We start from the raw sequence: 13,993 nt of genomic DNA on the forward strand, positions 1-13,993 counted from the left end.
ACATTGCAGTAGAACTGGCTCAGGCAGCTTATTTAGGAGGCTTTTATGTGTATGAACTTAAACCCAGAACAAGACTTGACTGTGGTGGTGCTGAGTGAATGAATCCCTCCTGATAAACACATAGAGTACATGAACATTAAATTTGAATCTGAAACCTTGAAAACAAAACTTTAAAACCAATTCACTAAAGACAGATTTGCAGAAGAGGTTTTCAAATATGGGTTGCATGACACAACTGTGTAAGACTTTATTAGTGGCTCATGCTATATCTACATGGTTTTCCAGCCCACCATTTATACTGACCAGTTTTCTTAAACTATTCAAAGGGTGTCCTTGATTTTAATTCATCATTTGCATTTCTTTTGGAAAAAATAAGACAAAACATTTTTCTCCCCCAAAACATTTTAATTGCAGATGGTCACAAAAATGATCTCAAGTGGGACAGAACAGCATTTGGTGAACTTATATTGAATAAATAAATGTAACTGAGTCCCACAGGGTTGATCACGTGTAAACGTGCTGTGTACTGTATATGCAAGCTACATTCACCGTCCTTTACATGCACCTAATACAGTCGTAAAAAACTTTAAATATATCAGGAGAAACCAAGGTGCTAATAAAACATGACATAAAAACAGCACAAGCACAGAGGTGGCATTAAAGTGGTGGAATTGTTTCCCTTTTAAAACACATTTGGACTTCAACACTTCAGTCTCCCTGGGCATGATCACATTGCCTTGATACAACCTGAAAGAATCAAATCACATTTGAGCGGCAGTAACAAAAATAGAGCCTGAACGTGACTCACTTCAGCTGGGCTGAACCTATCACACGATTTGAGCTCGTAACTCAAGTGAAAAGCAAAAAAGAAAAAAAAAAACCTAAAGAAAATAAGCGAGAAGACACACTTGTAAGATGAGTTACACCACATCCTCAGTGTATCAAATCAGTGTTTAAACATCTAACAGCTCCTTCAGAGTACATGCAAATGGACATTCCAAATCAAGTAACACAAATGAAATACAACTCATAAGTTGTAGTAAACAATGGTGAAACACAAAGAAAAAAAAAAGGAGGAAAGAGAAGGAAGCTTGGGGTAGAATGGGGACAATAGGTTGGGGATGATAAAACATTGTCGTTGTACCCCTTAAGAAGTGTTCAGACTGAAGGCAAAGTGAATTTCGATTTATTCACACCAACTTGACTGCTGGAGTGGTTTGTAGTCGATTATCAAAGAAATACCAATATTACAATATACATGTAGTCGCTGTTATAGGTCACTGAAAAAAGAAATAGACTGCTGTGTGTAAATTATTATTTGACAATGCAGGAATTCCACATAACAATGCATTCATCCAAACTTTGTGCTGCCTGTAATTTTCATGTCACGTTCAGTCTGAGCACAGTCTTAAGGCTACAGCAGAAGCAGAAGAAGTAGAGCATTCACATTCCAGCTGCTGGGGATTCAAGCAGAGAAAACCGGAGGTCTTTACTTTTTCCATATGGTGTAGAAAACCCATCTGATACAGTGCAATCAAGGATTGTATGCAACAAAATATGACAGCAAAAATGCACAATATTACTTTGTTCCTGTTGAGGAATAGATGAACAAATGATTTTAAAGGATAATTTCAGTTTATTGCAACATGGGTCTTAATTTTGTTTTTCCATTATTTCTGTGTGCACCAGAAAAATCATATCTACAAAAATAAGATCCAAACAGTGATAAGACAGTAAGATATTACAAAGCTAAAACATTTTAGAATATAAATGGGATAAGAAAACACATTTTTGAAAGTGAATTCAGTCACGCCTTAGAAGCGCCATGAAAGGATACAGCTCCAGGTAGGAGGGCACACACACCACTTCTTTGGAGAAGTCCACGGGACATGAGAGCTTTCCCAGCTGTTCTTCATACAGACTCAGTGCCTCTGTCAGATTCACACTGTTACCCTGGTGGCCAGCATCAAAACAAAAAAAGAAAAAGAAAGAAAAAGTCAAGAGAAATACATATTGCAGCTAACAATTTTTTTCAACCCTAACTGGAGGGATATAAATGGAAGTGGTGTGTTTGAATGCTTAACCACAATAAAATTTAGCTTTTCCTCTTGTTGATTTTCCATACTTACATACTTACATCGACCACAAAGCTTAGAGCAAAGAAGAATTTCAGCCCTCCCATGAAATAGCACTGTAATTCTCTCCTTGACTGTTGTACAGCTGATTTAACTGTGCTGCTCCTTGCAATATTTTCTATATTTTCTGCCCAAATAGCCTCTTTCAAAAAGAAAAATATCAAACAAGCAAAGCAAGTAATCCGCTAGAAGACGAAAAATTTTCAGCAAAACTAAGTAAGGACAGATTGGAGAATCCCTGCTATTTAATGGAGGGTAGATAAAAAGGTAAAAAAAACTTTTCTACCTGACTTAGGACTCTCAGGATGTCAGTTAATAGCCACTCAACAAATACGTGTATTGTGTATTAACACTGCCAATATCAACAAAACTACTGAACTGAACATAATCGGCAGTTATGAAAAGGACTCACCTGTGTGAAATATTTCCCAGTGGGGTGTAGGACTTTTATTGACAGATCTAAGATCAGACGCAGGAACTCCCATGTCGAGTCTGCAAAATCCAGGTAAGACAAGTTCAGACATCTCTATATTGTGTTTATGCAAAACCTCAGATTAGGTATTCACACAGACGCTTCAGAAAGTATTCACACCCCTTTGTTTTTGGCACACTTCATGTCTGATAGATTTAATTTTAAATGGATAAAATTGGCATTTTGGTTCATCAATCTAGACTCAATAACCCATAATGACAAAGTGAAATCATATTTTGATGTTGCCTGAATACTTTCCGAAGCCAAAAGAATAGATTATACATACAGTTATATATACACACAGTTATATATTATATATAGTATATATGAAAAATACAGAAACCTTCTTCTGGCTCCGTGGATATTGGGACTGCAGTGAGGTCATTAATTACGTAATCAAACATCCGTCCTTCCTGAACATACTTCTTCAGCACGGGGACACAGTCCTCAACTAGTATCTGTAGTGCGTGAGACAAGCAGAATCCACTCAGCTTTCTTCTTAAGTTTCTTACATTTGGAAAATATGGCATACATGACTCATAAGAAAACTGGAGATGCACATTTATCTTGCTCTAGTCTCAAATTCAGTCAAATCTCAAACTGTAAACATCTGTAAATCTGTCAATTCTTTGGAGCAGCCTGAGACACAACATGTTTTGGAGTTTGCCATCGACCCACAAAATTATTACCCAGCTGTCTTTGGGCTTAACTCAGGTTTTCTGGTTTCACGAAGCTGGCTCATGTTTAACTGGGTTAAATCACCATAGTAACTCGCACTAAATCTGCTCCAGAGCAGTTTAACTTTAGAGGATCAGGTCAAAACAGCCCGACTACTGACCAATAAGATCAGTGGAAAAACCGAGACATCATTCCTACAGGATCCTAACACGGACAAAAGAATTTATGATTAAGTGAAAAACAATAAAAAGCATTGGATATTTTTATAGGTCAGGAGAATTATTTGGTTGTTCAAGGTTTTCCATTTTTTCCCTGCAGCTTTAAAAACCAGAGGGAGAATTTAAGACACTAATTACATAACGATGATTATAGCTGCATTTTAACTGTGCAAAGATTCTTTCATTCCTGATTGTACTAATGCTTTTACACTTTTATTCCATCACTGTAGCTCATAATAACACAAGAGGATTTGTGATGATATAGAATAATTTTGACACACAGTTATTTATAGCCGTAGCCTTACTTTTTGGAAATTATTTCTAGAGTTCCTAAAGCTCCTTATTATTTCCTGGTTGCGTGATTATATTGTAAACATTTTACCTTGTTGTATAAAACAGCTCTGAGCACTTGAACTTCTCAGAGCTGGACAGGAAAAACCAGAGTTAACAGAGGCAGCTGCTAACCAGCTTTGTGATACCAGTTATTCGGGATCACCAATAAATACCTATTCAGCACTCACTTGGTAACAGTCTCCCTTCAGGTTGTCAAGGATATTGCCGCAGGTTTTTCTCATGTGCGTTTTGCACCCGTCGATCACCTTCTGGTCAATGTGCACCCTTCGTTAAGGAAGAATCAATCAGGTGAGGATGTTCAATAATACCTATTAGTAAAAAGCTGTGAAGGGGAAACTACATTGCTTATGGCAAAGTTAAAGTCACAATACAAAGATAGAAAAAAAAATCAACAGAACAGAACCCGTAAAAGGATATCTCCACCATGGTGATCATCTTTGGCTTTTGTTTGACCACCTCAGCGAGGATGCCTCCATCACCTCCTCCTAATATCAGCACCTCTTTTCCAGCATAATTCTCTTTTCCGCTACCTATGATGGCTTGGGTGTAGGCGAAATCACTCTCTGCCAGGTCTGCAGGGAAAGCGATTCATTTACACACTCATATGTGATAGAAACTAACACAGCAGCCATCATTAAACATACTGATGCAAGTATAACCAAATACATCACATTACACTTGACACATTAAAGTAAAAAAAAAAACAAAAAAACAAAAAAATAAGCAAAATCAGTTGATGGTATCCTGTGTCTCAAAATTACAAATAAGCCATGTACTGTAGTGTTGTATACACTTACTAACATCTCCATTGAGCACTAGGATATTTCCAAACTGCTGTGAGTGCAATATTTTTATGTTTTGGTATGCAGAATCTTCTTCATACACCACCCGGTCAATGTCATACTCAATCAGTCTGCCGTCAGCTGTTGGCCAGTATCGGTCCACTTTTGCCCCACGTACGAGGGCTGGGAGCCTTGAAGGGGTGAATGGTGTACAATACAATTAATTAATATTACTGCGACATGCAAGCTGCATGAAATATAATGATCACCTTTCTATAACATGAGCAAAGTCACAAACCTCCTGATGCTTACCTTTTGATCCTTGTAATATTGCCATTTAAGAGAACCTTTAGCTTCTTTTCCAGTGCATTTAAAAGCTGTGAAGAAACAGTTGAGTCTGAAACACCATAAAAGCTTAAGCGCACAGCAATGCAGCAGGTATATGGTTTACTGTTCACTGTGTCCTTGATATTCCACATCAAATAGAGGACGCACAAATGTGCCGTCTGTGGGAAAGAGTGTGTTTGGCACATGTGTAGGCAGTCATGTTGGACACTGGGCCTCATCTTATCTCTCACACATGCAAAAGCTATTTAAGAATGCAAGGTTCTGGTATTATTATTATTATCAATATGTCCTTGCCTATTTTTGTGTATAACTATCAAGGTATTACATCATTGGGCATGTTGTGTATTTTCTTTCTAAATCACCTACATTGTCTAGTTGTGCAATGTTGTCCTCTTCGTAGCACTGCAGATCAATGGTGACCAACCCATGGGAGTGCACACGCAGAACAACAAGCCTGAGGAACGCAAGAGGTTAAGATAAAGAGATGGAAGCAAAGCAATAAAGTACTTAGAACATTTGGCCTTGATACTTGATACCCGAAATCCCTGTTGCCTTGAAGTTTGCTGTGAAAGGTTTGTTGTTGTTTTCTCTTTTTCAAAAGTCTTTGAATGGTCTGAAGTTTTCACAGAGGAAGGAATCAACGCATCCTTACTCTCTATGTATGTACCCTGTGGTCACCTAAATATGGTTAAATATGTTGCTTCTGTGTCACACTCTTGCAGCATACTGCAAGAGTGTTGTGAAAACTTGTGAAAACAATCATTCATGCTGACACAAATTCCTCTCGACAACAGCTGCTGTTTTTCATGATAAATGAAAGCACAAACAAGTGTTTTCAACTGAATTTAGTCACATATTTTGCTTTGTGTAACTACACGTTTGGGGCCATATTCATCAATCCTAACTTAATGATCATGTCTCTCTCATTTTTGGTTTTTAGGGTAATTCACAGGGTAATTCACAAAGAATTGTGTCTATAAGCAGCTCCTAAGTCTGAGAGAAAATAAAAGTTAGTCCTGCAGAATCCGAGCACTCACTGCAGCAAAGACATGAATAAAGGTGATTTCATGGTTGTCGCTGGATTATCCATTAAAGTTGGTGCTATAATGTAGAATTATTATCTCACAGTATAATGACTTGTTTTATGAGCTAGATAAAGTACTACAAGCTGATGCTGTTTGATGCCAGATACAATATACCTGGCAAATCAGTGTTTTACATTGTTTGTTTTATGCTGGTCTCTAAAACATCTAAGCAGGTTGTCATGCTGGAGGTTATGGTACCCTGAGGGAAATATTTGTGACTGAGGGAGGATTGTTGCAGATGGGAGTGCCGTGCACGGTGCACTCACATTGAAGTGGAAGGGTAGGGCAAAGCCTGCAGCCTCCAGGGGCATTACTGGCACATGCATAAGAAAAGCCATCGGCTGTGCTTGAGAAGCAGTAGAGAAAGCTTCAAGATGGATGTGCATCAGGAGGGACAAGCTGAGGACTAATGTTTAAATATATCTGTCTGTCTGTCTGTCTGTCTGTCTGTCTCTTTGACTGTCACAGACCTATCAGACCTGTCAAATACCAACCACCGAGGACAGAATGAACCAGTCAAATTCTCTTAGCTTAGCAATTCTCTTTCTTTCTTAAGGCAAGGCTAGCCTGAACTCCTCCTGCAGGGCTCTGACAAGAAACACTGTTTGTGAGTGTCTGGTACCAGTACAAGTTGGCCAGTCAACACTGGTTGAATTTTAGGCTCAGTGACTTTAACTTGTTAGTCGGTGGCAAACAGAACTATAGACACCAAACACTGTGCTAAACCTATTTCCACACAGCAATTTAACACTGAATTTTAGAGGAGGTATTTATGGTTAATTCAGACCACACAGCTCAAACATTTGACCCACAGCTTCCTCTCTGCAAATGACAATGCGGGGTTGAAGGTTGGCTCTTTTAGGAAGACATTTTTAGCCTCCTAGTTTTGAGTGTTGTTTTGGCTTTGACTGTATTCAAGATGATTTTACATAGGACATGAGAAAGATGTTTCATCATATCCCTGTTTACATGATCACAACAGTATCAAGGTTTCTATTTAAACACCTCAGCCATGATGGTTACAAGTGCAACACATAACATAACTGGGATACTACAAAAACCTCATGATTGGAATACTAGTGAACATGTAAACAAAATTCGCTGCTTCCTGAGTCAGTATCATCATCATCATGTGATATTCATGATCTTCTTCACAGTGAATTAATGTCAGTTATACAGGATGTCTCCTGTCTGTATAAACAATAACATGGAGTTATCTAAGCTACTTAAAGCAGATTTGAAGAGGCCCAGCCAGTAGTTTAATTCTGGACTGGTTTCTTGGGTTGTAGCTTCTTTAGTGGATCAGGACAAAAATGAGAAAGAATCTGCCGAATACCAATAGATTTTGGAGAACTTTTATAAGCCTACACCTCAGCTTTTGGTAAACTGCTACTGTTTTCTATTGTGTAACACTTCCTGCCACAACAGCATTTCAAGTTCCACAGAACAGGGAGTCACTACTAAAACAAGAAAACAAATACAAAGGGCAGTCATGAAAACCCTGGTAATTTCAATGGATAATTTATTCATTTTCAGTGGGTAATCAAACTAAAAGCGCTCCATGCTCACAATAAAAATCAACAGTCCATGTGACAGTATGAAAATCTAATGTGTATGTTTATGCAAAATGTGAAACTAACATTATGTAAAAAATTACACAACTTTGTGATGTCTCTGGAAATTTCCACATCTGTAAAGTACCACAATACATAATTTTTTTTAATTAATTTAAAAAATGTGGGATAAAACAAAAGTGTTGTTCTTACCGGCCATTCTTTCCAACAAAAGTAGCAAGGTATCCATGCCCATTTGTGTCATGGACAGTCTCTGTCATTTCCTGCTCATGAAATAAGGACAGCAGGCCGGGAACTGTCGAAGCAGAGTCAACTGGGAAAAGCACAGAGGATGGAACAATGACAAAAAATAATAACAGTCTGCACCTACTATGCATTCTCTGCATAGGCGGTGGAAGAAGTACTCAGATGATCTTACTCTGTCAGGCAGAACCTGACAGAGTAAGATCATTAAATTTCATACTTCTGGATCATCACATTTGTTACAGATGGATTAACATGTAGGCAGCATTTTCACATTATAGCTATATTATATTTACTGCTGGGTACAACAAAGCACTGCTTTTGACATGTGTACATCTTAACCTGCAAATGAGTGATTTTAGTCAAATAAATGTCTAAGAGTAAAAAAAAAAAATCTAATCGTAGTGGAGTACAAGTATAGAATAGCAATAAATGGAAACACTCAAATACCTCAGAAGTTGGAGTACTTACTTTATATATATATACAGTATATATACTTTATATCATTGCATTACATTTATGCAACAGTTACAGTTACTAGTTACTTTTCAGATTAAGATTTGACGTAACAAAATACATGAGCAGTTTATAAACTATGATGCATTATTGTAGATTAAACTGCCCAGCAGAATATGAAGCTGTTTACATCAGCTCCACTTAAACCAACGTAGTAAAGGCAGCCAACATGTTAATGCACTGTGATAGTGAATCCTCCCTCCATCATTAGCACAAAACAGATGTGTTTCAAAACCCAAATGCAGTTCATTTTTTATTTTCAGACAGTCACATATTTTAATTAGTGGTGACTAAATTAACAGTCTCTATAATATTATTAGAGATAGGTAGGTTAAATTTTGGTCGGTCTGTATCGGAGTGCAAAAGCACAGCATAAAACTACAAAAATGGCCGACAGTGCGCCACTTCCTGTGCGACAGCGATGGATTGAATATACTTTATTCGCATTGTTAGCCAGACTGGTATTGAGCCGCTGTCCGGAGCGACGACACTGAACAGACGACAAATACATGTGTAATAACACACGTCCATGTAAAAGAGATTGAAATTAAATATTTCACCGACAGCAACTATTAGCTTTATGCCCCACCATGTTAAACACAATATACCTGTAAATGCCATTATCAGCTATGTTCCGTCCAAACCAGCGCAGCCTTACTGTTTTGAAGGGCAATGACAGACTAGCAGGTTAACATTAGCAGGCTAGCCAGCTAACTAGCATGCAGCCCTGGTGCAGTGAATGACTGTAACCTGGATGCACTGACTGTAGCAGCCGCGCACCGCGCTCATCTTACCTGCCGTAGAGAGGCTGAAGTCGAGAGTGTAATGTCGCAGTGCCATGTCTGAGTGCAACCGTCATCCATGCCTGGAATAGGCAGGCTAGGAATATTTATCTGCAGAGACAGAGGGAGGGCCCTGCTACCACTGCTGTTACCACTACCCACTACACTTGCCAAAGCAGGCGTGGCTACTGTGCTGCCAGTCTGCGGCGACCGAGAGCAGAGAGTGAGGGATGAGACGAGAGAGTAATCTTCCGCTGGAGGGACCGTCAGTAAACAATGAGTAATGTTGGAACAATATTTGCATATTTTTGTAGAGAGTTGTGAAACTGTGTCTCAGTCGGTGGATATGTAGAAGAATCCAGTGTGTACTCAGATTTGTGAATGTGTGCAGTAATCTGAATGTGCATTAGATTTGCATATGAGTAATGTGCACACAAAAAAAAAACAAAAACAAAACAAACAAACAAACAAACAAAAACAAACTCATTGTAAATGGGTATCAATAAGGGAAAATTCTAAACTCGAAAAAAACCCACCTTTAGTAGGCCTCTCAGGCCTGATCTTTCACAGCTGACATATAGCTAATTAATTAATCACGTTTTATTCAGTTTTTGTAATTTTAAATGAAAAACAGAATGGGCAACCTGCTGTGAAGTAAACCACACTTTCAACCATTTATTGCAGTCACCACCTTATCTCACTAAAGTTACCGCAGGACAAACGGGCAAGCAACGAAAACTGGCAAATTTCCACATCAGATTTATTCATCTAAGTGAAATGGGCTCAAATAGACACCACAATATAAATTTGCTTTTAACCAAACACAGGACATGAGCACACAACAGCTGGACATTTGAATGAAATACTGCACAGGCACAAAAGTGGATGATGCTGAGATTCAGAGGAGCCTTAGTAGATTACCCACAGTCAGAGGTTAACTGTTATGAAATAAAATATCTGATGCAGATCTATTTTAATCCACTCAAGGTTATAAAATAAGTATAATACTCCTAAAACATTGTGTAGAAATGGTACAGAAGTGTGTGATGTTGCAAATTCTCACAAATTCTTACCACATTCACAATCACTAATAATGTTGATAGTGTAATTATTGTGCCAAATAGTGCACATGGGATGGGCAATACGCACAAAATGAATATTGCAATATTATCACAGTGTCACAAAATAAGTGTTACAGCTTTTCCTGAAGAATTTCAAATCTGATGAAGAAAACTTATTTATTTACTTTGCATTAATCAAATGTAACAGAATATTCCAGTAATTTAAATAGAATATACAGCTTGTTCTCAAGTATGTGCAGCACCATCAGCAGGGATCCAGATCCATGTCAAAACAACATGGGGGCGTTTAAAGAATCTGTTACTCCAACTAGATCTTCTGGGTCATATTACATTGTCTCACTGGTACCTACTCAGGTGGACAGAGACATGACTCTAAATGAATGATTACATTCATCCATAACTGCTAAATGTAGAAATACTGTAGCCGACTGCTTCCTAACAACTTTGCTATATCATCCCAAATGGTGATATGTCTCCTAAAAAGCATCTTGAATCAAAACCCTTTATCTGGTTCTGTCATTTTGACAAATCATGATGCAGTATCAGGTACGTTTCTCAGCTTCATTAATACTGTCCATAGCCTCCAAGCATTACATCATTAGAATGTAAACCCACCACAATCAAAAGCATCAAAATCAGAATCTGCCACTTCAAAGTCAAAGCTGTTAAAGTGAGTGGAGTCGAGTGCGGGGTTGCCGGTGTGAAACGTTCCTGCTGGTCCCATGCCAGAGAAATCCGTATTGAGCGGCAGGTCAGGAGCTTTGGCTTCCAGATTAGAGGTCGAGCATGCGCCCAGGTAACCCATAGCAGAGGAAGCAGCAGCCCCTCCCATCAGCAGATAAACCGCCTTCACTGCCTGGGCATTACTGATAGTGCCATGACGCAGACACCCTACTGAATGTGCACTTCCTTTGTTATACTTTGTACGGGGAGAATTTCTGCCTGTTGGATTGAGTGGTTTGAAGAAAAAAAGAACATACTTTACATGTTGTACTTCTAGTCTTATTCCCTTTGTATTGTAATGCCTTCTCATCTTTTGTTTTCATCATGTATGATCTTTGCCTATTTTTCGCCTTTCATCTTGAGGCACGCCTTTAGACATTATTAGACATTGAGTTTACCTGAAACTTAAAATAACTGGATAACTGACAAGAAAATGTTACACAGAGAAACACAACCTAAGCTCACCTTTCTCCTTTGTGGAGGCACTAGTCATCGGTCCTGGAGAGGGTATCTCTTTGCCACCAATTGGTGGAGTTGGTGGATCCTTGTCAAGGATTTGCTCAGGCACCAGATCATGGAGTGTAATGTGTGGTGGTGGTACCTGATGTCTCTTACAAGGACTGAGAGGTGATGAAAGACTCTGTAGGAAATAAGAAAACTGTTAAGGAAAAATATGGGTTTGACAGCAATCACAAGGATCTCATTCAGTGACTGATTAAAGGACTAAGACATCTATGATTATAGATTTTGCATGACTTTGTTTTCTAATGCTCAGTTTTTAGCCATGTTAGTGGCTCCAGGGATGGCTATGTCAATCCAGACTTAAATATCTCAACAACCATTAGATGGATTATTATGAAACATTCTTGGTCCCCAGGGGATGAATCCTACTGACTCGAGTGATCCCCTGACTTTTCATCCACTGGCGTAAGCAGATCAGAGATTACACTGTAAAACATCTCAACATCTACAAGATCTCAACAACTATTGAATGGATTGCCATGATATTTGGTAAACACATTCATGTGAGCATTTAACTCAAAGCACCACAGCAACTGAGCACAGCCAAACAGAGTCACTAGCATGGCTGTAGACTCTTAGCCTTGTTAGGCAGGCCTTCATATTTCACAAAACATTAGTAAATATCTATTAACTCACCCTTTTCACTTTTTTCAGCATATTCAGCCACTGACTAGAAAGCAATAAAAAGGATTGTTATTACCTCTGTGTAAATACATGAAATCAAGTACATACTAGTGAAATAACTGGGCGGGTCACAGGAATGGAATGTGCAGTATTTGTTCCTTTTCGGTAGCCAAAAAGTTGCCAGCGCTCTCTAGCGCACCTCACGCTACACAATAGTGGGTGTTGTTGTCAGCTGTGTGAGATGTCCTGCTTAGCCAGAGGTGAGCAGGAATTGCAAAATATGTAGTCAGGTCTTGCTGAGAGTTAAGTGAGAAGACTGATACGACTCTCTTATCTGTCCAAGCAGCTCCGGGCTTCATAGCTTCATATTTAAAGGACAGACATCAAAGCGATATCAATCTGTTCATCGAACAAAAATAGTTAAAAGCATATTTCCTTGAAAATACTGGGACTATTCCCATAAGTAACTGGTGGCAGTTTTGTGAAATTGCACCACAAAACTTTAATCAGATTTGGACAGTATCTAATTCTACTGCAACAAGGCATGGTAATTAACAAAGGAATCACCGTAACCACCAGACCTGCAGTCTGCAGGGGTTTCAGCCAGCAGCAGCAGGTATTTATTCTGGGTGAGGATCAGAGCAAAGCAGCAATCCCTGTGTCCACCGGAGGGTAATTTAGGCAGGTCTAGGATCTCCTTGCCTTCCACAATTGCCTCACAGCTGCTCTGCAACAGTACCAGCTGATCAGGAGGAGACGATGCATCATGGCACACGAGGAGACTGCCCTCAGCTGTTAGCAGCAGAAACCTCTTTTTCCACTGTTTGAAAATAAATCCACCTGGATAAAAGAAGCAGATTGGAAATAACAGGAAATAGCACTGAATAGTAAATCGCACTTGCTGGAGAAATTATGCTTTAATATACACTGTAATCATAACCACAAAACACCCAAAGCTGACAGACAGTATTAGCTATGGTTGCAGTGATCACGTCAACAGTGCGAGCAGCATACAGCTGGATTAAAGCATGGACACTCTGTCATTCTGTCATCCCCACAGATTAGAGGCAGTCAGATGGTTGGAGGATCAAGGGGCTACGGATGTGGGGCTGGACCAATCAGATGATGTTGATCAGTGTGCACATGCTAGCACAATCACACGCACACATCTGGATCTACATATTCTATGTGTATACACATTAAATACAAATAAAAAAAAAACACATGGACACATTTTATCGAAGTACATAACTGAATTACAGCACCGAGAGCTGAGCAAAAAAGATGGAAGAAGAGCAGCTGAGATTCAGTCTGTTCTATGAAGTGTATTTTTAGCTGCAGAGCCTGAGATTATGTTTTCATTAGGTTTGCTACGCAGCTGTGGCAACTGAGTGCAAACCATTTTGTAATGCTCCATGTTTATTTAAAAAAAAATTATTAGGACCACTGCTAACTCAATTATCAGAACATATTGTCATTTTGGAACAAATCTCAAATGAGTTTGGGCAAACATGGAGATGCAAAATAAATTTATCAGTGAACAATTATTAAATATCATCACACCTCCCTGATGCAGAATCTCACTGAAACTATGCAATGTTCTTATTCTAGCAAAAATATAAAGATCAGTATTTATAAAAGCTTGATAGAAAGCAGACATCAAATTTAGCAACTGCCATCAGAGAACTGCAAAACTATCCTATCGCTACTTTAAAGTGAAGCAGTGATGTTTGTTCACAAAATGTTCCCACAGCTGTAATGAATCAAAGCAATCAACTCACCATACATCCTGAGCATCCCACGGTGGATCCCTGAGATGTTCATGTTAACGGACGATGTGTCCCAGTCCAACACG

At 38.8% G+C, this 13,993-nt stretch overlaps 2 protein-coding genes across 2 annotated transcripts; both read right to left on the reverse strand.

Annotated features, from left to right (window-relative positions):
* Window positions 1-390: 390 nt before the first annotated feature.
* On the reverse strand, window positions 391-9,351 carry sms (spermine synthase). The gene is made up of 11 exons (XM_041051287.1): window positions 9,200-9,351; window positions 7,839-7,959; window positions 5,354-5,441; window positions 4,952-5,016; window positions 4,655-4,830; window positions 4,275-4,429; window positions 4,025-4,114; window positions 2,951-3,065; window positions 2,548-2,627; window positions 1,838-1,953; window positions 391-1,520 (listed from the first exon to the last, which is right to left on the reverse strand). The coding sequence occupies exons 1-11, from the start codon at window positions 9,243-9,245 to the stop codon at window positions 1,490-1,492; spliced, it is 1,083 nt and encodes a 360-aa protein (XP_040907221.1). The 5' UTR covers window positions 9,246-9,351; the 3' UTR covers window positions 391-1,489.
* Window positions 9,352-9,987: 636 nt separating this feature from the next.
* Window positions 9,988-13,962, reverse strand: LOC121191004. Its single transcript, XM_041052047.1, has 5 exons — window positions 13,920-13,962; window positions 12,720-12,978; window positions 12,151-12,184; window positions 11,458-11,632; window positions 9,988-11,211 (listed from the first exon to the last, which is right to left on the reverse strand). Exons 1-5 carry the CDS (start codon window positions 13,960-13,962, stop codon window positions 10,868-10,870), a joined length of 855 nt encoding a protein of 284 aa, XP_040907981.1. The 3' UTR covers window positions 9,988-10,867.
* Window positions 13,963-13,993: the final 31 nt, after the last annotated feature.

The sequence above is a fragment of the Toxotes jaculatrix genome, chromosome 12 (genome assembly GCF_017976425.1).
Source record: "Toxotes jaculatrix isolate fToxJac2 chromosome 12, fToxJac2.pri, whole genome shotgun sequence".
In the NCBI taxonomy this organism is placed as follows: Eukaryota; Metazoa; Chordata; class Actinopteri; family Toxotidae; genus Toxotes; species Toxotes jaculatrix.

Coding starts and splice junctions, on each gene's coding strand:
- sms (XM_041051287.1), bottom strand. CDS start 9,245: ATGGCACTGCGACATTACACTCTCGACTTCAGCCTCTCTACGGCAG. Junction 4,430..4,654: donor AGTGCTCAATGGAGATGTTA/GTAAGTGTATAC, acceptor CTTTCCCTGCAG/ACCTGGCAGAGAGTGATTTC. Junction 1,521..1,837: donor GTGCCCTCCTACCTGGAGCT/GTATCCTTTCAT, acceptor GCACTGTATCAG/ATGGGTTTTCTACACCATAT.
- LOC121191004 (XM_041052047.1), bottom strand. CDS start 13,962: ATGAACATCTCAGGGATCCACCGTGGGATGCTCAGGATGTATG. Junction 12,185..12,719: donor GAAACCCCTGCAGACTGCAG/GTCTGGTGGTTA, acceptor ATTGCTTTCTAG/TCAGTGGCTGAATATGCTGA. Junction 11,633..12,150: donor TGCTGAAAAAAGTGAAAAGG/GTGAGTTAATAG, acceptor TATTTCCTACAG/AGTCTTTCATCACCTCTCAG.